Source organism: Rhopilema esculentum, chromosome 4, assembly GCF_057945365.1.
Source record: "Rhopilema esculentum isolate cy_ngs chromosome 4, ASM5794536v1, whole genome shotgun sequence".
In the NCBI taxonomy this organism is placed as follows: Eukaryota; Metazoa; Cnidaria; class Scyphozoa; order Rhizostomeae; family Rhizostomatidae; genus Rhopilema; species Rhopilema esculentum.
In genome coordinates, this window is record NC_142818.1 from 11751862 (window position 1) to 11777626 (window position 25765).

The 25765-nt window shown below is 38.3% G+C and overlaps 1 protein-coding gene across 1 annotated transcript in view; it reads left to right on the plus strand.

Annotated features, from left to right (window-relative positions):
* LOC135690973 (uncharacterized) overlaps nucleotides 1-25765 on the plus strand; it is a 68627-nt gene that overhangs the window by 36176 nt on the left and 6686 nt on the right. Inside the window, exons 15-26 of the mRNA XM_089116006.1 lie at nucleotides 4730-4882; nucleotides 5682-5846; nucleotides 13370-13534; nucleotides 14174-14466; nucleotides 15949-16093; nucleotides 16291-16509; nucleotides 22900-23096; nucleotides 23336-23460; nucleotides 23804-24058; nucleotides 24497-24692; nucleotides 24939-25122; nucleotides 25347-25683. Coding sequence (XP_088972132.1) covers nucleotides 4730-4882; nucleotides 5682-5846; nucleotides 13370-13534; nucleotides 14174-14466; nucleotides 15949-16093; nucleotides 16291-16509; nucleotides 22900-23096; nucleotides 23336-23460; nucleotides 23804-24058; nucleotides 24497-24692; nucleotides 24939-25122; nucleotides 25347-25683 — 2434 coding nt within the window. The remainder of the gene's footprint in view (nucleotides 1-4729; nucleotides 4883-5681; nucleotides 5847-13369; nucleotides 13535-14173; nucleotides 14467-15948; nucleotides 16094-16290; nucleotides 16510-22899; nucleotides 23097-23335; nucleotides 23461-23803; nucleotides 24059-24496; nucleotides 24693-24938; nucleotides 25123-25346; nucleotides 25684-25765) is intronic.

The following is a 25765-nucleotide window of genomic DNA, read 5'->3' on the forward strand; positions in this document are numbered from 1 at the left end:
GTTCTTTTTGAATAATGTGGATACCTCTGCATAAGCTCGGGCAAAGTTTCACCCTTGTCTTGATGTAAATACCGCAGGTGCATGGAAACATCGACTAAGGAGGATCTTCGTTAGTTGGCGTGCTAAACATGAAGCCACGTACATAGTTAACCCAAAAAAATACGACACAAATGTTGATTGGGTCATGGCAACGCAACGTGCCTCGACCGTGAACAGAAATACTCTGCAAATAGAAAGGAAGCATAAGCAATAAGCTTCACCACTGATCATTTTCGTCCTTATCTCTAAGGCAAGAAATTTACTGTGGTTACTGAGCATAGTGCTCCGTACACTCTATTAAGCCAAAAGGTTGATTGTTAAATTCATTATGGACTTGCATAAATATACTTTTTAGATACACCATAGGCCATGCCCTGAAAATGGAAATGCGGATGCACTTTCACGTTAACATGCCAACAAAGCCTGTCTCAATTGTGCCACAACTATAACCCTTTTTTACTCTGATGAAGCCCTGTATGCCGGGGCGAAATATTAGTATACTCTTAAATTTAATTTATTTTGAAAATTTATTTCGTGACATTGGATTCTCGTCGTCATATTGCTTTGTTCCTGTATACCTTTCATTTTAAATCTCATGCAAGATTCACAGAATCCGGCGGACAGCCTATCCTGCGGTTCTTCCTTCTCACACTTTATAAGTCTTAAGTAGCTCAAAATCAAGATCCTCGCTTAAGCATCATTATTGGCCTCAAATCTGCAGACAACGCTAAGTCGTCCTTATTCGCTTGATCTCATGACCATGTATTAAAAACATTTTGACACGATTGGGATTCCTTGCACATTGTCAATAGCCTTCTTGTCAAAAGTTTAACTGCTGAGAGGCTTTTACCAGAGTATTATTTTATTGTTCCATCTGCCTTGGTTCAATCTGTTCTGCAGGACATACACAGCATTCTTTTTTGCGTACAAACTTTTTCCGGCCTATGGCAAAAAATCAAATTTTGATTTTATCAAATCTTGCAAAAAATTGTGCTGGAAACAAATTAGATTCATCCAAAAACCCTGCTCCCTCCGATATATCACTGTCAATGAGCCTTTTGTTTCCTGGGCAATGGACTTCATGGGTCCTATGCCTGAGACCAGCTGGGGTAACAAGCATTTACTTGTTATCAGGGAACCCTTTGCGATGTTTTCCCTACAAAAGACCAGAAAGCTCACACGGTTGCTGAACTTTTAGTTACACATGTTTTCAGTCAGTTTGGTCTACCAACCATCATCCACTTCAACCAAGAGCGCAAAATCGAAAGCCATTTGATGCAGGAAATTTGTATGTTAATGGGACACACAAGTCTATAACAACTGCGACATAATCGAACTATCCAGGAACTATCCAGATAGATGGGCAAGGCTTTTGCCTATAACACTGGTGCGTATGAGTCCACTGGGTTGTCCCTTTTGGGTCGCCAAGCTCCTATACCTTTTCTTGAGTTAAACTTGCCCATTCCCACGAAGACAGTCTAAGTATTCACAGTCAGTTCGTCAATCTCTGCAGTCAATTAGCGTTCAGCTCAACAGAATCTCTCATCCAGTAGATCCAGGCTGAAAACTTTTTACGATAAGCAACGTCGCTCTAAGCCAAGGAAGTTAGGAGGTAGATGGATCGGACCAAAGATACCGGAATCTTTGATCGGACATTTTAAGATTATTTCAAAAAAGGAGATTAATTATACCATAAGATCCGTAGAGTGTGAAGACAAAGTTGTTTATCGCAACAATCTAAATACCTGTGCTGTCCCAGCTGACAAAGGGGTCCCTTTCTGTGCTCTTCGGGCAGCTGCAGAGTCATAAGTTATGGTAGGTCGACCCTTAATCCCAGGAGAAGAAATTTTAGATGGTATATATCATGGGCAGCCACAACGGGCTCGTTAATCTCGACTGAGGGAAAATATTAATCCCCCTTTGCGGTTTGGAGAAGTGTGTCACGTGATATGTAACGTGATTTGCACCATTGAATGCACATTTATCAGCATGCTGACAGAATTTCTCAATAAAAGCACCATTTCTCACTTGGTTCCTGTTTGAGTTGATGGAACTGATAATGCAAAAGTGCCCGGTTTTGAGATGGCCCGTATCTTTCATGTAATTTTTGTACCATTTCATCAAAATCAGCAGCTTTCATTTTGGCCATATCTTGGTTGTATTCAGCTTTGAATCGTTCACCTGTGAATGCACACAGGCGAAATACCTTTGCTTTGTGTTTCTTCCTATTGGCATCTGATGAATGCTCTTTCAGTTCCCCCATTGTTGCAACTTCATACCACATTTCCCTAGCCTGTGCTCCAGACCCCTAACTTGAAAGTAGAGGGTCTGTGTAACCGAGAGCAAAATCGCGTACGGGGATTGAATTGAATTTTTTGCATAATTATCAAAGATCTGTGTAATCATGCAAGAAGAAGCGCTAATATTTTGATCGGTCGTGGCAGTATGATATAGATTTATTTGTTAGAAGAAAAGTTTTGAAAATGTTGCTCTGCTATTTGATGTTGAAGATCTTCATTGGGACACTTCATTGGTTCTGACCAAAACAGATTAAAGGGGATTTGGACCAATCTTGCTCATTTTACAGCAGTTGATGGGGAGTAAATCTACCGCATGCAGCAATCGAAGTAAAATTGACATGGCAACCAGTCGATTTGCTTTGAGTAGACATTTGATTTTGCATGGTAGAAGATGTTTATTTTCTACCTTGGCTCGAATTTAATGTAAAGAAGGATTTTTTGAGACAAGATCTGGTGGATACGATGACGGACAACATGACTTTCGAAGTAGCGATAAGTAATGGAAACCGAAAAGTAGACAAGACGCTTTGGCTTCATACCGTAGAGAATGATCTCTGGTTATAAACGCAAGTTTACACACAGTGGAAATTGCTTAAGACTAGTAAACATTTGTCATTGATCCGGACAAGGCTGCCTAACTGAGTGGACTATTTTTTTGGCAATGTGAGTCGGTAGGCCTAGGCCCATGCCTTGTACTTTCCATCATTTCTTTTCATCATGATAGTGATTGCTTTGTTATAAACACGTCTTCTAAGTTCCTTGTTTGAAATTTCAAATTCTGATTTGAAAAAATGTTTTTAAACGTTCATTAACATATAAGAGAAGAGTTATCAACACAAAGCGTGTTTTGATTAAAATTCATCCTCCGGTTTTTGAAGTGTTTCCATCCTCGCGCCGGGCGACAATTGTCTAGGCATCATGATATATTCAATGCTTTCAGACATTATTGTGGCATTGTCTGACAAAATAAAGATAAACTTTAAATTTGCACACATTTCTTTTCGCTATTTGAATGCGTAAACTGCCCCAGCAAACTACGCTCTGTTCACGCTGTTGTTCACTTTTGTCATGGGATTGCCGCATAATTTTTTGCATAATTAATTTTCCCAGAGATCCTGGGAAAAGCTCGTACACGATATTGCTCTCGGTTACACAGACCCTCTACTTTCAAGTTAGGGGTCTGGAACACAGGCTACATTTCCCAAGAGTCAATAAAATCTCTGAATGCTTGTAGCATGTTTCCGTCGCATTTTTAAGGGTCGAAAAGTGGACTTCCTACTGCTTTGGCTAGGGTCATCTTTGTCGAGATATCGCTGGGTGTCGCAAGTTAAAACAGTGTAATGAAATAAACCCTCTATGATCGGCAATAAACACTTCTATACTAAATCATGTCAATACGAGGTTAATGAAACAGAACAGAGCATAACATATAGACGAGGCTATACACTAGTACGTTTGGCGAGGGGCATTTCACTTCCAAAAATACCGTACACCCTTCTGAAAATCCGGAAAAAAATCCGAAAATCTGATAGAAATCCTTTGAAATGTGAAAATCTCTGCAAATCTTCTTCTGATCCAAAATGACAAATCAAAGTTTCGTTAGCTTTGACTTTTTAATAAAATCTTCGTAGAGGTTCTGAAGGTTTATTAAAAGTCAGTTAAATATTGCCAAAATTTTAGTAATGCTCAATGAATACGGAAAGGTCGAAGAAGTTGAAAGACAGGGTGGTAATATTGTGGTTGCTGCGTTGGAGCTTTTCTTGGACGCTTAGTACCTTCAGTATCCTGGACCAATTCATATCATAGAGATACACGAAAGTTGAATAACCATAGACGTAGTCATCTGGGGGCACACAGGAAAGGCAGTAGTGCTGTTGAAGGGGGCTTAGCCCCAATTTTAAAATCCAGAGAGATATGGGGGAGTGGCTCTGCCTCTCTTAAGAAGTGAGTTCATATTTGGTTGGACGAATTCTGTGTTGGCAATCCTTAAGTATATTATAGCTTCCTCATGAACAAGCAATTTCTTATCAGTCAGTGCAATCGAATAGTTTTAATAAAATATAAACACAAAAAGTCTGTAGCACAAATGCAAGCATATTTAGTGTTGTGAGGGTGTGGTCATGGATGTGGCTTCTTGAATTAGCCTACAGCCTTACTCCCTTCCTAGTTTTCTAGGGGGCACCCCTGGCAGAACGTGCCCCCTACTTCAAGAAAGCTGGTAACCTACCTCCTTCCAGCTTACGGAGGTGTTCCCTTTCGACAGCACTGCTTCTATTTTGACTACATGTTGCCCCCCTCCCCCCCCCCCCCCAAGGCACATGAACAATATGCCGTTTGAAATAGAGAACACTAGCCACTGCAAGTTTTGAATTATCTCTTTTGTTTGTTAGACACCGCCACCTCTGGAATGTATTACAATACAACAATGGAGAACTGTTTGGGATGCCCAGTAAATACGTTTGCACCCTTTGGCGGCCTACCAGGCTGTCTGCGGTGTCCATCTGGTTCAGGAACTCTAGGAACTTACTCAAAGAAATGCCTAGGTACTGTAAGCAAACTCTATGATACATTAAATTTTGACCGTTTTTTCAGTCTATTATTGGATGCAAAATTTCATTATTTGAGATGGTAATAAAAAGATGCAGATTTTGGACTACAGAGACAGGTACCATTGGATAAACTAGCCAACTTTTTTATCCAATAGGTCATCAATAGCAATTGCTTTTTATGTAATTTTCTTCGCATACCTTTTTAAAATCAGGAGTTTTACGCACAATAGCATTTAAGGACGGGGGAGGATATGGCCTCCGTAAAATATTCCTGTTTTGAATAGGTTCCAGGGGATTTTGGCTCTGTCCCTTGAGCCACGATAGCCCTTGTTTGATACGCTAAGCAACATGTGATAAATTTTAACTTTCTGGCCAATGGTACAATTAGGGGTCTGGACCAGAGTACTCCAGTTTTAAAAATTGAACTGAGGGACCAGACATTTGGGTCTATATCACATGTTAATGGGCGTAGCAAACTGCCTTTAAACCGTGAATGTCAACATTCTGTGACCAGGAGTTCTTCGCTTATGCCCAATGGTACAACTGGGGGTAGTGGATCAGAGTATCCCATGCTGAAAATAGAATTTAGGGACCAGATATGATTTGGGTCCAGACATGTTGTTCTGCGTATCAAACTTGGTGTTTTCTGAAATGTTGGTGCTTGTGCCACAATTTGCACAATTCTTCTGCTTATCCTTCCCACTACATCTACCTTTTTTAATTTGAAATGTATACGACGTCCCTGGGCTGAATGACATTTTTCCTTTTATAAACATAACTCTTATCTCCACAGTATACTGTAAAGCTGGCACATTTTCTAGCGATGGCTTTGGTCCCGGTTGTCGCCCGTGTCCAATTGGCGAGTACCAATCGTCTGAAAAGTCGACCAAATGTGTGAAGTGCCTGTCTGGCCAATCAACAAAATCAACTGGAGCAAAATCAATAGCGGAATGTGTAGGTGGGGAAAATTAAATTAATTAATAAATAAAACCAAAAAAACAACTTTCTTCGAAACACAACTATTTCTTGGCAACTTTGAATCCACTAAGTACAAAACAAATAAATTATCTTAACAAACAAATAAAGCAAAGGATTAAAACGAAGGTTAGTTATAGCGTTTGTGTCTATTTAAAGCATAAATTTACAAAAAAAAACCGAAAACAAGCCCGTTCATCATGCTTGAACAAGTACTTGAATTACAACACAAAAAAATATTTCAAAATGAAAAGCACAGCACACAAGGACTATACAATTCAAGAAGACATTGATGCAGGTCAAACAAGTTTCACAATTTGACCGGGATTTAGATAACTGCAATCTAACGCGGTCGGATTTTCTATGCTTTGAGCAAAGGTAGGTCCATATCACTATTCGATAATCAATGAAATAAACATTCTAGGTTTTTCATAAAAGAGCAAGACAGAAATTGAATGTTTCAGCCGTTTTTGCCCGGAATTGTCTAGTTTCCATGCTGCCCGACCTGATAGTCATAAATAAGCATGATTAAAAGTCATAAATTAGTATTAATTCAAGTAAAGGGTTAGGGTTAGGGTAAGGATTAAGGTTAGGTTTAGGGCTAGGGTTAGGGTTAGGGTTAGGGTTAGGGTTAGGTTTAGGGTTAGGGTTAGGTTTAGGGTAAACTAATTCCGTCATCAGGTCGAGCAGTATGGAAACTAGACAGCTCCTTTTTGCTCATGGTCGATGGCCGGTAACTTCAAAAGCCTCATTTTCAAATTTCAATCGTCCTCTTATCATCCTTATGATTGGTTCGTGAAATTAAGGCTTTGTAGGCTTCAAGCCATGGGCCATAGGCCGAAAACAAAACCGGCTAAAACATCTGATTCCTCTGATTTCTATCTTCAAAAGTTCAAGACGTAATTATAAACATCTCATTAGCTATTCGGGTATTGAAGATTGCATTCAAAAAATAATTCAGTTTCAATTCGATGTGAATATCTTTGATATCTTTGCAAATTCTCGTGAAAGAAAGCCTACTTGTGGTCTGATTTGTTTTTGTAAGTAATAGTAGTGTCTGGAATAGTCAAATATTGAAAACTCGTACTTAGAATATTTGGGAATAAATTGGGTTGATATACGTTTACGTTTGCAGGTTTGAAAATAACGTAATGCCCACACCATGACGTGATCAAGAAACTTTTCTTCGCGAAGATAGGTTTATGCTATTTTCCAAATCATTTTTAAAATGGAGAAGTTATTGACTTGGTCTCTATAAAATGTTTCGATAACTGATCGCTTTTTACTGTATTTGTACAGGGCTCTTTTTATAATCGTAAAAATGATCACATTTATTCATATAAACATGAATGAGATGACGGGGACCGAGACATAAGGTGAAAGCACCGCAGTCCACTGACCATTTCGTTCATTAATTGCGACATAAAATTTGAAAATCTATAACAACAGGGATAAAAAGTCAAGAAAACAACATGTTACACATTTAGTTAGTAAGATTGTGTAAATTGGTTTCAAAATACGGCAGGTTTCGAGCTAAGTTCTTATTTGGCATGTATGCAGGATTGACGAAGAAACAGATCCGACTATAGTTTTCTCAAATGTATATCAGTCTTAATCAATTTCAATCTTAAGCAATCTAGTAAAAAAGGGTAACCGATATTTTTTCATTTTATATGTAATCCTGGTGGGTCTTTGGCTCAAAATCCGTGTCAAGGGCCCTAAATTAAAGGAAGGCTGGTGATCACGTCATCAACTATTTCATTGTTCCCCGTCATTGAAAAGTTTTGTTTCATCTAACCTTAAAACCAACAAGAAATCATAAGAAACCTTTAAAAACCTTTTAAATCATTGCGAAAATGACCAGTACTAAACCTCAAAATGGCTCAGGGCTACATTTTTGAAACAAATGAACTATTTTCGATAAGAAAAATGTTCATATTTGTTGCATTTTTTGACACCACAATCATTACAAATTGAAGAAGACATATTTTGCTTGGTGCATAATTCGGTCAAATCAAGAGGGTTCAGGCCTCATTTGCCACCAAAAGTGAGAGAGACAACTTTCATTTGTCAACAAGTTTGAATATTCACCGAAAAAGCGCCCACATATGGTTAGAAATCCTCGTTTTTGAAATAAAACGTTGTTCAAATTTGCATTTTTCAGTAGCTCCACCTCGGCCTGTTATTAATTTGTTCCTAACTTTTGACCAATTTTGAGGCTCTTGTTCTTATAAAATTGTTCTTATAAAAAGAAAAGAGTGTATTGATGTCCTAATTAATTGTCTCTCTTCTTGTTTTCATCAGCGACCACTTTTTTACAGTTTTGTCCTCTGTCACGGTTTTGAACACAAACCAAATACGCGGGACATTGTGCGTTTTTGCCACTTTGGAAAAATGGCGGATGGTGCTCCGGTGCTTCAATAAGTTCGATAAATTGTATTTAATGAGTGTATTTATCGAAAATTGAATTAGGACAATAACTATTTTTGCACATTTGTACATTTGTAAAGCAATTGGACTAGGCCAAGGAAGTAAAGCTTCATTCAGTCAATGGCGAAGATATTTCGTTTCTCCTGGTTAATTTTGATGGCATTAGACACTTTAAAACAAAATGATTACTCCAAAATTGTCCTGCAAACCTCAAAAAATCTTTTCGCTCATAATATGCACCCGTAAAGTAGGTTTGTTGTTGTCATTTCGGCCCATTTCTTTAAACTGCACCCTTCGAGTTGCTGTATTAAGGCTTCAAAAATAGCCTTTGTTTTTCCTTATCGCCATTCTTTATCGAAAGAAATATGACTGAAGAAAAAGCCTTAATTATTCGTTTCCTTTCATAAAACATACAAAAATGCGAAAGCCTCGCACGCTGTGCACGGATACAAAACGCTGTTTTCTGATATTGACATCTCTATTGAACGCTGGTTGTTTCCCTTTTGACACTGTTCCTTAAATATATTCAGTTAGAGTCTTGTCACCATTATAGATCATGATAGATGGTCTTTTTTAGAAAGATCAAAAAGTAAGGATTTTGTGACGCTTCTTCTTGATCGCTAAAACGTGGCTAAAACTCCTGTTCGGGAATAAGGGTGGACAAGCTTTTCTTAGAAATGATGATGGAAAATTTCGTCAGATTGTTTATCTGTTAGCTAGACAAAGTTTAGAAAGCAAAAAACCACATATTCTAGCCCAAGAAGTCAGACGGAACATTTCAGCCTTTTGGGGGAGTAGGTGAGGAAATCAATTAGAGACAGGGTTATGATGGCTGGAGTCTGCTCAGTAAAGACAGACACCATACCTGATGTTAGCCACCATAGCAACAAATTGTCAGTTGCTGTAAGATTCATCAACGCAGGTATTTCCGAACCTGAAGAGCGACTTGTTCGGATAAAAGACCAAAGGCAAATCTGGCTCAAGATCAGCAAATGTTTCATCAAGTGTCGTAACCTTAAAGATATACCACTGGAAGACGTAATGTTTCAAACCTATGATTCAGCTGCAAATATGACCGGAAAATTCAATAGAGCCCAGCAGAAGATCAACGATCTGCTTTGAAGAGAAATACCTTACACAAAATGTACCCCCACATGGCCTTGATCATGTGTTTTAGCTCACTGGAAAGAGGTTTGCTGTTCTTGAAAGAAAATTCGTTATATTTTCAAAGATTACTAAAAGAAACGTTTGAGAGAAAATACAAAAGATGTGGAAAACTGCTTAAAGCTGTAAAACCTGTCAAAAAGGATGGACAGGAAGACCAGAATCAGAAGAAGGATGGAGGAGCCAAGAGGCAATTATTCGTGCTCTGCACAACGTAAGGCCGATGACAATGAGGCAAAAGTGGAAGCATCAGCTCTTTTAAATGACATTGTGAACAATGAATAACAATGTAAATGCTGCCCCGGACACCAAACAGACGCCTTTCATAAACAAGGAGTCTCTAGCCTGCACCCCAGTCCACAATCTCGAGCTGCAACAAATCAGCACCTTCTACAGTTCTTTATGTTAATTGGCAGCCTTTCTGCTACTCTTGCTGAAAAAGAAAAGTGATTCGGAGAAGTCTTGAACCCATGAAAGCTGGGCACTGTCGATGAAATGCGCAGTCTTTTTTATCGAAATTTCCCATATGTTCTCTAATGAAATCTGCACTACGCTACACAGCGAGCTGGCAGTTATCTTTGAACTTGCAAAGAGAGCGCACAAATAAAAACAACAGAGAGGTCTAGAAGAAGAAACGCTTTTCATTACTGCAGCTCCATCTGTTGCTACGAATGAACGTTCGTCAAGCTTCATGAAAACAGTGAAAAGCTATTCTAGAAATAATACTGGCCAAGAAAGTTTGGACGACCTCATGGTGTTTGCTGCAGAGAGAGATATAGACGCCTAGTCCAGGAATTTTCTGAAATGTATTTCGGGATAATCCCAAGGGCATTTTGGCAATTTTATTCTGTTTTAATAGTGCTTCCTCGCCTTACACAATTCAGGATATAAACGTTAGTGAAGGTGAAGGAAACGAATGGTGAAGGAAATAGACAGTTGTAGAATATGGTCAGCCACAAAACGCTATATATGACGTTGTATAAAGGGAAATTGCCACGTAAAGATGCCATAGCTTTTTCAAACGCATTTACAAGTCGGGTGTTTTCCAAATTCGTAGGGATCTGGTCACCAACAAATTTTCTCCTCTTTGCCCCACCAATCTTCCAATCCGGGCAACGCCACTATTTCTTATCGTTTTCATCTTAAAGTTAAAGATCAATGTTTAAAAATTGGCGTTACCATCATTTACCAGTGACCTGAAGCGTGTGGCACCAAAATTAGTTTCTAACACCCCCTTCCCCCCCCCCAATCATTGTTGCTTAAATCCTGATTTGAATTTTACCTGAAGACAATGGTGGTGCCAGCTACTAGGCTCAGGGGGAACAAAGCAAAATCTTTTCAGACCACGCCCTTTTTACCACAAGAAAACGCCCTTTTACCAACAAGGAACGTCAATTTTACTTGAAGGGAACGCCCAGGAGTAACCTTTGGTTAGGGGAAGACAATTGAAAGTCACAGGATCTTTTACTAATCAATTTTAGATATAGTTTTTGGCCATCCTAAGATTCAATCTATCTTGCTGCTAACCATGGTGGTGGCCTTTCCTAAACTTTCAAATTCGTTTCGTTGCTCATTGAAATATATTTTTCACCGATTTCTTGAGAAAACGATTAACTTGGCATTCCTTAATAAAAATAAACGTAATCAAAAAAATACATTACATTGAAAATTATGAATATTGGAAATTTTGAATTTTTAACTGATTAATTCATAGACCATTCACTGCAGCTGCAAATGCAAGTTATGAGAAGTTTTTGGGGTATACTTGACGTCATTGTTGTAATAGAGCTCATATCTATCTTAATAAGCACAAATATTATATAAACCCTCAGTAAGTCCAAAAAAAATTCATGCTGCAGTCGGTCTAGAGCGTGTTTCCTCCCTCTCCCTCAAATAAAATTTAAATTTGCGCCCTTGCAATTATAATACAGACAGACAATGGAAGTCGGTCAAAAGGCTGGCTTTCCTATGATGTAATTCGTCGTCTTCACCCCAGAACACTGACTTTCATTATAACTTTGAACATGGCCCCCACTTTCAAATTCGTGGCGTAGGCCCTGCCAATCCATTTATCAATAATCAATGCCTTAAATTATCATATACCGACGATTTAATATCATAACACCAACGAAGGAGTATCTCTTGTTGGCCTAGCCCATTGCTTCGCTGACAGACACCGTCTTGAGAAGAACCCTATTTTGCTTCAAATATGAGGAAACCACATGACACACAAATTTCCCATAAACAATAGGGTACTGACAACAAATAAGTGCATAACGGATTAAAGACAAACAGAGTATATTAAAAAAATCACAAATTACCTTCATCATCATCATCATTAATCAAAATCATCATTAAAACACTCCCTCAGCCAAAGAATGTTATCAAGAGATAAAGATTAAATATCAACTAAGCTCAAATTCACCAAAGTGACATTTTAAAGGGACTTTTGCAACAGTAAGATTGATAATAACAGAAATGGTACGGCTGCGAGTTTTTTAAAACAAATAAAGATCTGACATACGACAGGAAAATCTATTGTTTGACAAAAAATATCTAAGATATAGCCTGCCGTGCATAGTCTTGGACCATTTTTATTTTAAAAAGTATTTTCTGCTATAACTTTGCTACTTGAGATTAGATTTTTATCTTCTACAAATATCATTTTACTTTTTTCTTTGATTTTTTTTTGTGATTGCTTGTCTCATAGTTTTTCAAAATCATCGTTCGTTATTGGATACAAAGTTTTGTATTTATATCCTTAAAATAAGTTCTTTTTGTTATAAATTTGACACGTCGTTTCTTAGCCCCTTGTACTTGTTCAACTTTTCTAATGTTTTAATTTTATCAAATTTGGTCTTGTTAGTTGATCTTAACAATATTTGTTTAAGTATTGCTCTATTCATAAATGGAGCATTGTTTCCTCTTACTAACTGCTGTTTTCGGCACCTCCCCCCCCCCCCCCGTGGGGGGCCACTTGAACTTTATATATACAGAGGCGTCTATCCGACAATTATTGGTAAAAATTTCCCTTCTGGTCCAGTGGCGTACCCAAGGGGTGTATAGGAGGGTTAGGACCCCCCTACTTTTCTAAAATATGATCCTAGAGATTTGTCCAAAAACGATGCAAAACTAATTGGGGGGATGTAGTATACTGTATGCTTGTGTCAATAACAATTGTAAAATACTTTGCTATTTACTGTAGCTAACATGAATCAAGTAATGGCGGAAAATTTTGCAAAAAGGGCGTTTTCCCGCATTTGCGATTGTTTGAAGGGCGAGGTTCAAAAGAAATTTCCGGAGGCTACGCCCCAGATCCCCCTGGGGTTCATCCGAATGTTTGAGTGATTCCCCTGGGGTTCATCTGAATTTTTTTTTATATATATGGAAAAGATATGATAATGAGATGGACAATCTGACATAACATTTTGGACTTCTAAGGAAAATAGTCTGCATTGAGTTTTATATACTCTCTGTATGTTACAACAGTGGGTTTACCTTTTTCAAATTCTGATATAAGCACAGTGCTGGTCTGCATAAAACGGTTTTTGTTAGTTAGTAGCAGGTCATAACATTTGCCTGATCATTTTTGAAACATGCTTTTTCTTTCACGAGATTAGCTATAGAGGTCATACCACTGTACACGATACGATAGAAAGAATGCACATTTGAAACAGCATGTTTATTGGATTCAGTTGAATTTCAGTTATAAAAGATTTGTTCTGAGCTAGGAAAACTTAAACAAGTACGAAAGCTTTTTAGTTTGAGGCAGGAAATTATGACCAAATAAATTTCGTGTGGTCAGTTTGCATAGAAAGGATTTTTATAGCACGAAAAGCACCAGACAAAATGAAGCAAGCAAAAGTATAAGTATAAATGATGTTGTTGGGACTATTATGTTCTATCTTTTAGATCCTTGCGCTGCGGGTAACTTTTCAGGTAATGGATACAGCCCTTGCGAACAATGTCCCATTGGCACTTTCCAACCCAACACTGGCCGAGTGGTCTGTTATCTCTGCCCTGGCGGAGGAACATTTGGCGGCAAAACAGGCGCAGTCTCAGTTTCAGAATGTCCAAGTGAGTGGCTTTGCATCAGCTAGCCCGTCTGCTGGCGTCCTAATTTCTCGCTTATAACAACCCTTTTTTAACATCAAGAGTTTTGAAAGTTTTCAGAAAGATCACCAAGTCTTGAATGGGGCAACAATTTCTATCCTCGTTTGCTCTTTACTCGTTTGCTCTTTATTAACGAATAGGTTTATGAGTTAGGTAATATAAGTGCCATTTTTGGCAGATATTTTTACGAGTTTTGCCGCGCAATGTTCCATTCATGCTGATAACTTTGCTATACAGCCAATATTAGAAAAATTCATGCCATCAGAAGCAGAAAATGGTAAAATATTGGATTATGGTGTGATTATTCTCTGATTGTATTGTAATCAGCATGTGATCAGCTTGTGATCAGAACGTGATCAAAATATACTAAAGGTCTGATCACGATGTAACCATGATGGGATTATGATCTTGTCATGATGTGAGCATGATCAAATCATGATGCAGTCAGAACTTTATCAGAGTTCCATCAGAAAGTGCTTATCCACTAAACTAAAGATTCTTGAGATTCTTTCACGTTCATGTCTTTTCTGTCATTTATCAATTTATCTAATTTCATCGATTCACGTAACTTTAATTAACTTCGTGCTTTGTGAACTCTTGCAGCCAACGATTCTTGCTACGCTTCGCCCTGTCAGAACAACGGCACGTGCATTCGTGGTAAATTTGCTTACTCATGTAAGTGTGCAGATGGTTACACTGGCAAAGACTGCAAGATCGAGGTCGACGAATGCGCTTCGGCGCCATGTCAGAATGGGGGCAGCTGCACTGAGTTAGTGAACTCGTATACCTGTAAATGCCCTCCTGGATATACAGGTTCAAACTGCGAGATTGACATTAACGAATGTGAAAGTCAGCCTTGTATGCACGGGGGTAACTGCGTGGATGGCATAAATTCGGTATGTTCCAGAAAACAGATTGCCATACCTTTGTGTTTTTTCAAAATATCGACCCTTTTCAAAATATGGGTCATTCAATATACTTTCCAACCTATAGACCTTCCCGTCTATAAACCTAAAAATTTCCGTTCAGACTCAATCTTGAGACCTCACAGCCTTCGTTTAAACTCAAGATCCACTTCCCTCTCCCTTCTTCTCCGTGACGTTTGCATCTCTAGAGAGAGCACCAATCTGAAACCGTAATTGCCGGGCCACCGGAACCGGGGGTGGCCGGAGGCCATGATCGCCAAACTTTTCTGCAGATGATAATTACATTTTTTACGCAAAAGTGGAAAGAATTGTAGTCTACCATTCTGTCTGTAACTGTGCCTAGTATTCCTCCTTCAAATATGTTCTTACCTTTAATTTGGTTACTATGTCTTTACCATGGAAGATATATATGAAATCGAACGTTGTCTAAGTTGTTCAACGATGAACTACTTGGCTAAAATAAAAAAACTTAGTGCCAGTACAAAAGGATTGAGTTTTGTTTTTTCTATGGCCCAATCTTTTGCTTTTAAGGTCTATTTGTAAGTTTCTCCAAATTTTTACAATAAGAGAGAAATCAGTTGTTACAGAGAAAACCTGCTAGCGAGAAAATTTTTGAGAATATGAGAAATAAAGAATCGCAAGATATTTGTTTTCAAAGTGATATCAGCAAGAATGTTTCAAAGTTTGACTGTACAAATATGCCATTTCTGCTAAGGAAGAGAAAATCTAGATGTAATTATATATTCTATTACAGCTCGTTTTGAACTGCACAGTATGCAAGCTTTTTTGCTAAAGCACTTTATTCCCGAAAAATTTAAGAAAAGAGAAAGTATAATATTCCAACTTAAACCGTTTTTTTTATAATTTCTAAGTTAAAGTCTTTGTGTCAATTTTTCAATGCTAATTTTTAACTGTGTTTCATTTTTTCCCTCCATCCTATATTGGTTACTTTTATAACCTAAAAAATGTTTCATTTAGAGCTACATTAGAAATGTTATTCTAAAACTTTGCAAGTCCTTTCATATTACATGTAAACATTTTAAAAGACGAAACCATGGACATATTGATCAAAACATAAAAATATTGCTTCAATTTGCCTTCGGTTAAAATCCATTTAAGCAATGGTTTATGGCCATCCTAAGACACCATATTTCTAGAAAATTTTCTTTCCTTAACACTTTTAAATCTTTGATACTTTGGCCCCTCCATTTTCATATACGTTCCACCAGCCCTGAATTTACAGTATATTTTTAAACTCAAAAGCTAAAGAACGATGAACTAGCTCACAATAGGTAATAAAATATTTCAACAAGCTGTAAGACATCCACTTAAAACTGAGAGAGAGAGCTATCTAGGCCGAATTTCCGAATATGCTTTTTCCTGATGCAGCGTATGCAATTCAAAGGTGGGACGTAACCGTACGATACTGATCTGTTTCTCAACTCGTTTCAGGTGACATGCATTTGTAGGCCTGGCCTGACAGGAGGATTCTGCGAAAAAAACATCAATGAGTGTGCTTCTAGTCCATGTAAAAACGGAGCGACTTGCCTCAACTTAGTGAACCGTTATTTATGTCTCTGTTCGCCTGGTTATTATGGTATGGTTTCTTTGAGGAATTTGATAATGCTTGATTTTTAATTACTTCAGCTTCCTTTTTTATTCTTTAGGAGAGATTAAATATCCTACCTTAGCAATGCCAGATTAAGTAGCTTGTGCACTAAGCTCATTTTTTCAATCAAATAATTTGGAAAAAGCGAATTGAAATATAGAATTAACAGAGGTATCTTTTCTTAGGAGTAAACTGTGAAAATGATACTGATGAGTGTTTGTCGAAGCCTTGCCGAAACAATGCAACGTGTATTGACCAGGTGAACAGTTTTAAGTGTGATTGCCAACCCGGGTTTGCAGGCAAAATCTGTGAAGTGGATATCAATGAATGCTTGGGTGAACCATGCACCAATAATGGAACTTGTTTGGACAAAGTTAATGACTATCAATGTATCTGCCAGGCAGGTTTGTAAAAGATTCTTTCTTTTTCGTTTCTTTGACTTTCTAAAACGCCCCCTAGATAACTATGTTTCCCCTTGGTGCACCACCTCTATCAGGGGCCGGTGTCATATGCGTTTCTGCATAGGCATGCGTTTCTGCAGGGGCTGAGACGCATATGCGTTTCAAATGCTACAGTGTAATGGCGGACATGCAGGGCCTAGCTGCGAATGGCGTGAAGCGCATATCCCTTAGACAGGACACATAGGTGTTTCAACGGATGGGCGTTTCCTAGCATCTTTTGATAAAGGCTTGAGGGCTGAAATGACCCTTCGACACGAAACCATAATTGTAAGTTAGAAAATAGCAAATAGCTATTGTTGCAAATACAACATGTTGTTGCAAGAAAATAGCAACATGTTGCAAAAGTTAAGAACATGTGATAATATAAATACGTTATGCAAAACAAGTGACAATTCACTCTTCCAAATAGCGTACAAGATTTTTCCTAAAACAAAAGGATTTCCGGAGATTTTCAGATAAAACAATAGGATTTTCACAAAAGTTGTACGAGATTTTCTTGGAGTGATTTTCCCCTCGATGCAAAAGACATTTTGTAGATTTACTCAAATAGCTTCACCCCAATGATTCCCATTATCGAAACACAACGGTATGAAATTTGCTGTGGATATAAACTATTCTTTTGGCTAAAGAATCAGATATACTTGTAACACAGATCAGGGAATCAAATTCTGTGCAGTTTTGTATTGAATTACTACCATTCTGATAAAAGTCTAAGCCAGGAGTAGTTGATTTCATCATCTACATCTCTATTTTTAGTATCGTTAATTCTTGTGTAAAGGTTTGCAAATAAATTAAAAAATTTTTGCGGTACAGAACTTAAAACTGGCTTTGAAAAAAGCAAACATTTTACAACATACTAAAAGTTTTTTCGTCGAAAAAGCTTTTTCCTCAGAGCATAAATTGCTTTTTCCTCAGAGCATGAAACGTCAAAATAAGGTTCCGAAAGAACACGATGAAAAATATATACCTAGTTGTGGATCGAAATAGGCCAATCAGAAAAACGCAAGCACAGGACCGGTAGAGTTGACCAATCAGTGCCGCGTGCCTAAAGAAAAATTACCAATGGAGTCCAAGAGAGAAAACGAACTCCTTCTGCCTACACAATGGCGGCTTTTTCGTTTGTATGTAGATCGACTCCAAAACTGCTAGATGGCAGGACGGCCGGGCTCTGCCAATTATCCGAAACATGTCGTCATTATAGAGTTTTGCACAATCTGGGTTGTCTAAAAGATGTTGACCGATGGCAGAATCACTTGTTTTAACAGTGTTTCTAGACCTACAGAATCGAGGAGGCTGTTCTCTTTGAGGGGCAGTTTTGTTTATTATGTTTGAAGGAACATGCTGTTTTATCCTTTTCCCCAATTTTCGGGTTGTGCGTCCTACGTAGTCAGAATCACACTGGCAAGTATATTCATAAATGGCGGAACTTTTTGGTTCGTAGGAACGCAATCCTTTTGAATGGATGGAAGGGCTCTCCTAGTGCTGTAAACAATCCGAGGATTGAAAGCAAAGAAACATTTAGTTATGGCTTGCCTAATCTGACTCTCGAATCGCAAGGAAGTGTTACCAATCCATGGTAGTTTCAAATAAACTGGTCACTTTTGCAGACCAAACTTTTGAACAGCCGAAAAACTTGTGATCTTCTCCTTAGTATAAGATGAAATGACGTCTTCTGGATAGCCGTTGTCCAGAAAGATCGTTTTTAGTTTTTCCAGTTCAGCGTGCAGTTTAGATTTCGAGCAGATCATCAGTGCCCTATGTACTAAAGTTTTAACAAGGTTGACTTGGCGTTGTTTTGGGCAAAATGAATTCCAGCTTATGTACTGACCGGTAAAAGTAGGCTTGCGATATACACTGGTAAGAAATCCAGTGTTGGACTTTTCAAACAAAACATCTAAAAATGGCAAGGAATCGTTTCTTCCTTTTCAAACGTAAAATAGAGGGCTGGGTGTAGGCTATTAAGGTTTTTTAGAAAATATCACATTCAGTCATTGTTTTGAAATTCGTATATGTGTCATCCACATACCGAAAATAGACACCTGGCTTTTGGTCGTAGTCGAACAAACGCTCTTTTTGAAAACCAACAAGGATCTGGTCCCTGGAGCGGCACATGCCGCTGGCCCCACCGGCCATCACGCTACTAAGGGCCTAAAATACGAATTTTTATAGATCCACATTTTTTATAAAAATTGGGCGTCGTGCTTTGTTTGGATTGGCTGTATGGGCGTGGCAAATATAGAAACTGCCACCATAATGCAAATAGCAAGTCCTGAATGAGCAAATTTTTAAATGAATGAAATATGAGAAGCAAAAGCTGATTCTTTATAATGTATGGATTGGGTTAATAAGAAAAATTTGCAACATATAGTGATGCCTTAACTCGTGAGCAAAAAGTTATCGAAAGGAGAGCCTTTTAAATGGCTTGTTCCAATCTCTGTCAAAGTTGCTTTTTATTTCCTTTAGCCTTCAAAAGCTCCCTTTAAATCAGTTTTGCTTCCCAGACTTTGGTGTTTTTGGTTTTTTGGAACTATATCTTTGCAGCTGTTCGTAGAACACGAAACTTGCAAGATCAAGCATATTCATTTTTATATCTGCTCAGATTGGTTAAGTTTTTCTGGAGCTATTCTGCTTTCCCCACCGGCCTCTATCTTGTTGTAAGTGGAAATCAGCCACTCTACATCGGCAGAATTATGGTTTGCTGCGAGAATCTGAGTCATTGTCTTGTCTGGTAGAATTCCTCTGAGAACAAGTCTCAGATCTCTGTGATCTTAGTCATTTAGACCCCGTTTGCACTAGCACAGATCCAAATGGATCCGTACCCAAACTAGCACTGATAGGCTTGGGTCTGCTATCTGGATCCGTGTTGGATCGCTTGGATACTCACTTGGATCCGTTCCTGTTTAGGTCTAGTGTAAACGGCTGGAACCCAACCAAACCAACCACACTTCGGAAACGAGGCATTAAATTTTCTCCTTAAGAGGCCAATTTTTGGCGCAAAAATCTCGAATTCCATATACAAACAGAAAGTTATTTTTATACTCATAATGTTAGTGTTATGTTTTAATTCCTGGCTGCAGTATATTGCTTTTCTATGTGCGCAACACAGGATTCTTCAGTTGAGACTAGCTTTGGTTATATCTAAACAAAGCAGCCTGGGACTAGGCCTACATCATAAAATTCAACAACAGCGATATCGGCACCGCAAACCAAATGCCGGGCTCTTTCTGGCAACGACCAGGAAGAGCCCGGCAACGACCAGGCAAAATTTCCTGAATGATAAAGTTGTTCTTGAAGAATAGTACGAGAATTTAAGACTAACTACGATCGTTCTCGCAAAAGCGAACAACTCACTTGAGAAAGCTTTTGTCTGTTGAAACGCAATGGGAGGTCAAGTAGCCGAGACAGTGGACTGGATCCGTGCTAGTGTAAACGCGATCTGAATTGGGTCCGTTCCAGTGTAAACACCTACAAAACTAGTCACGGATCCAAAGTGGATCCGTACCCACTGGGATCCGTGCTAGTGTAAACAGGGTCTTAGGCTTTGCGCATGCTTAAAAAAGCGATTCGATTTTGGTCCATTCCCGTGTAAACGCTTTATAGTTTAGGAATCAATCTCGTGTAAACGCTTGTGGATTGTACCCATATCGTGCTTAAAAGGTCCGGATCTTTTGGATCCGTTCCTTTTTCTCTCGTGTAAACGGGGCCTTAAATCTCAAATTTCAATGCATGATTGAATGAAATATTTTGTCCGGGACAAAAGTTAGATGAATCATTCTTAAATCGCTTTTGCTTAGGAAAGTTCTTAGTTGCATTCACCCTATCAAATTTTTTTGTCATCAAATCTGTTCTTGAAAAACTGTTGATGCTATAAAAGAGAACCTTGTGACAGATGGCAAATGATCTCTTCTCTCGCGGATGTACAAATCGTGTTTCTCTTCTTTTTCTCTTTTCGCGCAGTTTGACCAGCCAGTGTGACCAGATCTCAATTTTGAAATTATGCCAAATCTGTCACAAGATTGTGCTAGATTTGCAAAAATTATGCCAAATTTTAAATCAAGGCAACCCTGCTCGAGATAGAAGCTAACACATGTCAGAATATCAAAAGTGGCCAGAGTTGCCATTTGGCCATTTTAACCATTCATCTAAAACCCAATGTACTCATTCTTCATAAACAAAAATTAGCAAATTAGCAATTTAGATAAATGGTTTTGATGACAAATTTCTCTATTTTTGCAGTTTCTTAAAACCTCTTGGCCGTTATAAATGGATTTGGCCGAAGAAGCAAAATTTGGCTGAATTCTGGCCGCATGTTGCAAAAAATAACAAAATGCAAAGGAAACAAAAATTTCTGCACAGATTATATTTAAAACTTTTTAGAATAATTTCAAAATTGCAAGTGATGAATGATGAAACAAAGTAAAAGGTAACAGACGATTTAAGATTAAAGCAAGTGAAAACTTTTTTAACCTACAAAGCAATTTTGATTACGCTATCACTCCCCACAATTAGAACAAATTTAGCTTTTTCGTATACTGCTTTATGTCATGCCTGTATCTTTCGAGAAGAACGTCAAGCAAGGAATTAGATTTCGTTAAGCGAAAAGCGTATTTCTTTCTATTGCATTCTATCAACTAACTACTTCCTTTGAAAAAAGCCATTTATCGCTCTGCCGAGACGGGGGTTACACGTTAACGTGGGAGGGAAAGCATTTAAAGGTAATAACATCTCACATTCAGCTGGCTGAATTCAGCTGCCAGCCATAAAATATGAGGCTGCCAGCCATTCCAAACATCTGGCAAAATGGTTACTCTCATTTGGTAAATGTTTTTTTTAAAAAAATATATGAATTGTACCAGTGCTATGCTAGATTCCAAATTATATGCTAGTTTTATGCTAAATGACGATTTTTGGCCAATATGATGCTAAAACCATAATGTTATGCTAGATCTTGTCACACTGGCACCGGCCTATAACGGAGTGGCTGGAACGGGGCTAGGAGGCTTGCCCCTAGATTTTTTTACGGCCACGCCCTTTGAAACACCGGAAAACACCCCTTTCAGGAAACATTTGCTTCTTTCAGTCCTTTTTCATGAACATAACGATTCAGAGAAGATTTCAATTAATATAAAAAAACAAAGCCGTGTTAGATACAATACAGATACAAAAACGGGTTCCCAGCAGAACTGCTACTAATGGGTTTGTTAGCGTAAACCTTCAAAACATTTTCTAACCTATTTTTGGAAAAAAGTTGGGGAGGACTTTTATTAAACATTCCCAAATAAATGTTCCTCCCAGCTACCATTGAGAAGCTTATCATCGTTCAGCTGCTGTAGCCTTGAGAAGAATGTTTCCAATACTTTTCCAATTCAAACGACCTTAGTTGAATTGCTTTTTAACTTTTTCTGATATCTACTGAAAGATATCACATAAATTCCAAAATACATTACGGGCAGGAAATCATAGTCTCGGTCGTGGTTTTTTCTGGCTCAGTGTCTTTATTGAAGCAAGTATAATAAAAGCAAACTAACTTGAGATAATACTTCAAAATAGCACACAACAATATCATAAAGCGCAATTGATTCTTCTCCTCGTGTACTGAAGCTTCGAGTTCTGAAGTTTCTTAATTCTTCTTTATTGTCAATTGCTCATTTCTTAACGCAATTTTCTTATAAAAATGAGTGCAATTCATAACGCTGGGATTGGGCATTCGCTTCGAATTGAAAAAATGTTCCTAATTCTACCTTGGGCGTTTCTATTGGTATTTTATGCTGCACTGTTAAGAATATGCACTATTTACAAATCCACACTACAATTATAGTTCCACGATTTAATTCACAACTCCACAAAGTGAGTTAGATCCACGCTTATTTCCAGCCCTGCGCTACTGCTTTCTAGTCAAAATTTATTTATAAGAAAATTTCTAAAATTCTATTGGTGCCAATTGTGCCAATTAGTGTCCTAGTATCCTCTTCAAAGTACAAACCAAGCAACTTACAGTCAGGGACGTAGCGTGCGGGGGAGTGAGGAGGTGTACGTGAGGGGGGTGTAGGGGGTGTCAAATATGGTTTTGCATCTCTTACACCCCCCAGCGAGAATGGTCACGGGACGCCACTGCTTGCAGTTCTGTTTTTTCAATCCTTTTTGCCATCAGTACTTTATTCTTACATCCAAAGTTACTCCTAATCGCATAAGGTCATAGGTATAAAGGGTAATACTGTTCCTGTACTACGCTTACTAATACCCGTGTTTATAGGATGTTTTGATATAGAATTATCAACCTAGATTTTGCTTTTGAGCTAGAATGGAACAAACAGCTTCGTCATTTTCCTTCAGGCTATACCGGGAAGAGCTGTTCAATTAACATCGACGAGTGTGCCACAACACCTTGTAAAAACGGTGGATCCTGTACCGATCAAGTTAATAGCTTTGAATGCACTTGTTTGGCTGGATATACAGGAAAACGATGTGAAATTGATATCAATGAATGCGCCTCAAGTCCTTGCAGAAATAACGCCACTTGTGTTGACCAGGTTCGTTGCTTTCGTATCGAGTATGATTGTTATAGATCATGTAGCGTGAGAATCAGTCATCATCACCAATCATCATTGTCAATCACCATCATCAAATCAATCATCAGGCAACAATCATTCTTCATCATCAATCATTAGCAATGTTGATTACTTATGTACTGTAATATTGTAGATTGTAAGCTCTGCAATCAATTGTCTCTTTGCGTCTTACTAAAGAAACAATTTCTCTCATTCTCCAGGTGAATTCATACAACTGTTCTTGTCGTCCTGGATTCTACGGCGATCATTGTGAAAATGAGACAAACGAATGCGTTCCAAATCCCTGTGTCCAGAGTGGCTGCGTAGATTTTGTTGCTGACTACAGGTAAATGCACTGAAATCGTACCGTTATTGAAAGCTAGTTTCTTAATAATGGCACCTTCATTTCTACTTCAGTACAAAACGATGTTCGAAACAGCAGTGATTTTATTTTTTTAATTGTTAGCAGTGAAGTCTTTACATTTTGCCAAGACCAGCGCAAGTGAAAGTGTGGTTTAGTCTCCTGTTTGCCGAACCTTGTTGTTGCCTCATAAGCAAAAGTCTAATTTTACTTTCATATATCTTTGTCGTTTTTACGAATACAGCCTATTCTTCAAGCTAACTGAATTATTTTGCTGAGATATGCTAATTGTATTAAATCGGTCATTGGTATACCATTTATTTGATAGATGTGATTGTATGGCTGGTTTCACTGGGAAAGACTGCGATCATAATATCGACGACTGCGCGTCACTTCCGTGTCAGAATTCTGGGAATTGTACGGATTTCGTTAATGGCTATAACTGCACATGTGCGCCAGGATATACAGGTGTAAACTGTGAGACTGACGTCAATGAATGTAGCCCTGATTCATGCCGTGGAAATGCTTACAACTGCACAGACCTAAGCAATGGAGTTTACTGTAACTGCAAACCAGGGTATAGGTAGGTACTGTGTTAATATCAAAAGTAAATGAACTAAAGCATTTATACCAAAAGGAACTGCTATATCAAGTCTCATTCGACGCCGTGTTCTACTTGGAAATAGATCCTTAAGAACTCGTGATTGCTGCTTCCACCAAGAATTTTCTTTTGAGCATTTTATATCAGGAACCTAGCAGACCAATAACAAAGGGAGGAATTATCCTAATTGCCTTGAAGTCTTTTTATGCTGTAACTACTGGGTTTGCAAATGCTTTGTTACATGAAAGTGTGTTACATAATATTTATTCCGATTTTGCTGCTTTGACTGAGGCTTTTGTTTGTGAAAATTTAGCGTCAAGTTGATTTCTGTAATTGCTGCTTTCAGCTGAGAGTGAGTAGGGCTATATTGTTATCACCTCATAGCTATTGTCGTCAGATTGAAAGTTTTATCTCTTACAGAGGACGATCATGCGAGATTGAGATAGACTACTGCACGCCAAATCCCTGTTTGTACAACAGTACATGCATGAATGTAAAAGATTCAGCCTCGTTCAAGTGTAATTGTACCGATGGATATATCGGTGACACTTGCGGAACCGAGATTAATGAGTGTGCGTCGAATCCATGCCAGAATGGAGGAATTTGCGTTGACCTGGTATAAATTATAGTAATTTTCCATTGAACATATATAGTATTACAAAGAAGAACTGCTCTTTATAGTGTTGATAAGTAATGGTAAGAAATCGTAAGAAATTTTTGAATTTCATGATCAACAAAATTGAAGTTCCGATTTCATTATTGCCATGCACACTATTTTGAAAAGAAAGTCCCGGTTTCCAATCAGCTTCAAGCCTACAACAGTCAGAGATCTCACTAAAAAGCTATTTTCATATCTCCACAGGTTGCAGCATACACTTGTAACTGCACGCTAGGCTTTTCTGGTTTGAATTGTGAAATCAATATTGATGACTGCATTGTACGTAATGGCTCTCTTCCATGCCTCAATGGTGGTGTCTGCTTAGATGGCATCAACTCCTTCCGATGCCAATGCCCAATTACACATACTGGGCAAAGATGTCAGAAAGGTAATCCATCTTTTATATAATATGTTGCTGCTGCTGTTGTTGTTGTTGCTTCTATTGTTGTTGTTGCTGCTGCTGTTATTATGCACTTCAATTGTGATACTTTTCGTCCCAATCGTCAAATCTTTTGCAAGTTTAGCAGTGCGTCATTTGTAACTTAGCAATGAAGATTTATTTTTTCTTGTGCGTTTTACTGTTTACTAAATGCTGCATTGTATTTAACACAGCGAAATCACCGAGGTTTGACCTTCGTTTTCATGGCGGAAGTGGCTCTTATTTGAGTTACATGAACTTCAGCAGTGTACCGGCGATTACAGTAGCAAGCTGGGTGCGTTTCCTTGGAAAGACCTCGGCTGGCACATTCTTAATGCTAACAAACATGGTCAACACATCATATCATGATATTTTGCTTGAAATCCAAGATAGATTCGTACGATTTACTCCATCGAATGGCAGTCGGGTGACTCATCCGTTTGCAAAGCCTTTGAATGACGGTCTATGGCACCACGTTATTGTATCAATTGAACCAACAAGTGGAAGCGTGCAAGTCTACAAGGATACAGAGTAAGTGTAGCTTGTACCAACCAAAGTATTTTTGACATTGACCTCGCTTTAAACCTTTTTAATCCGAAAGATTGTCATATAT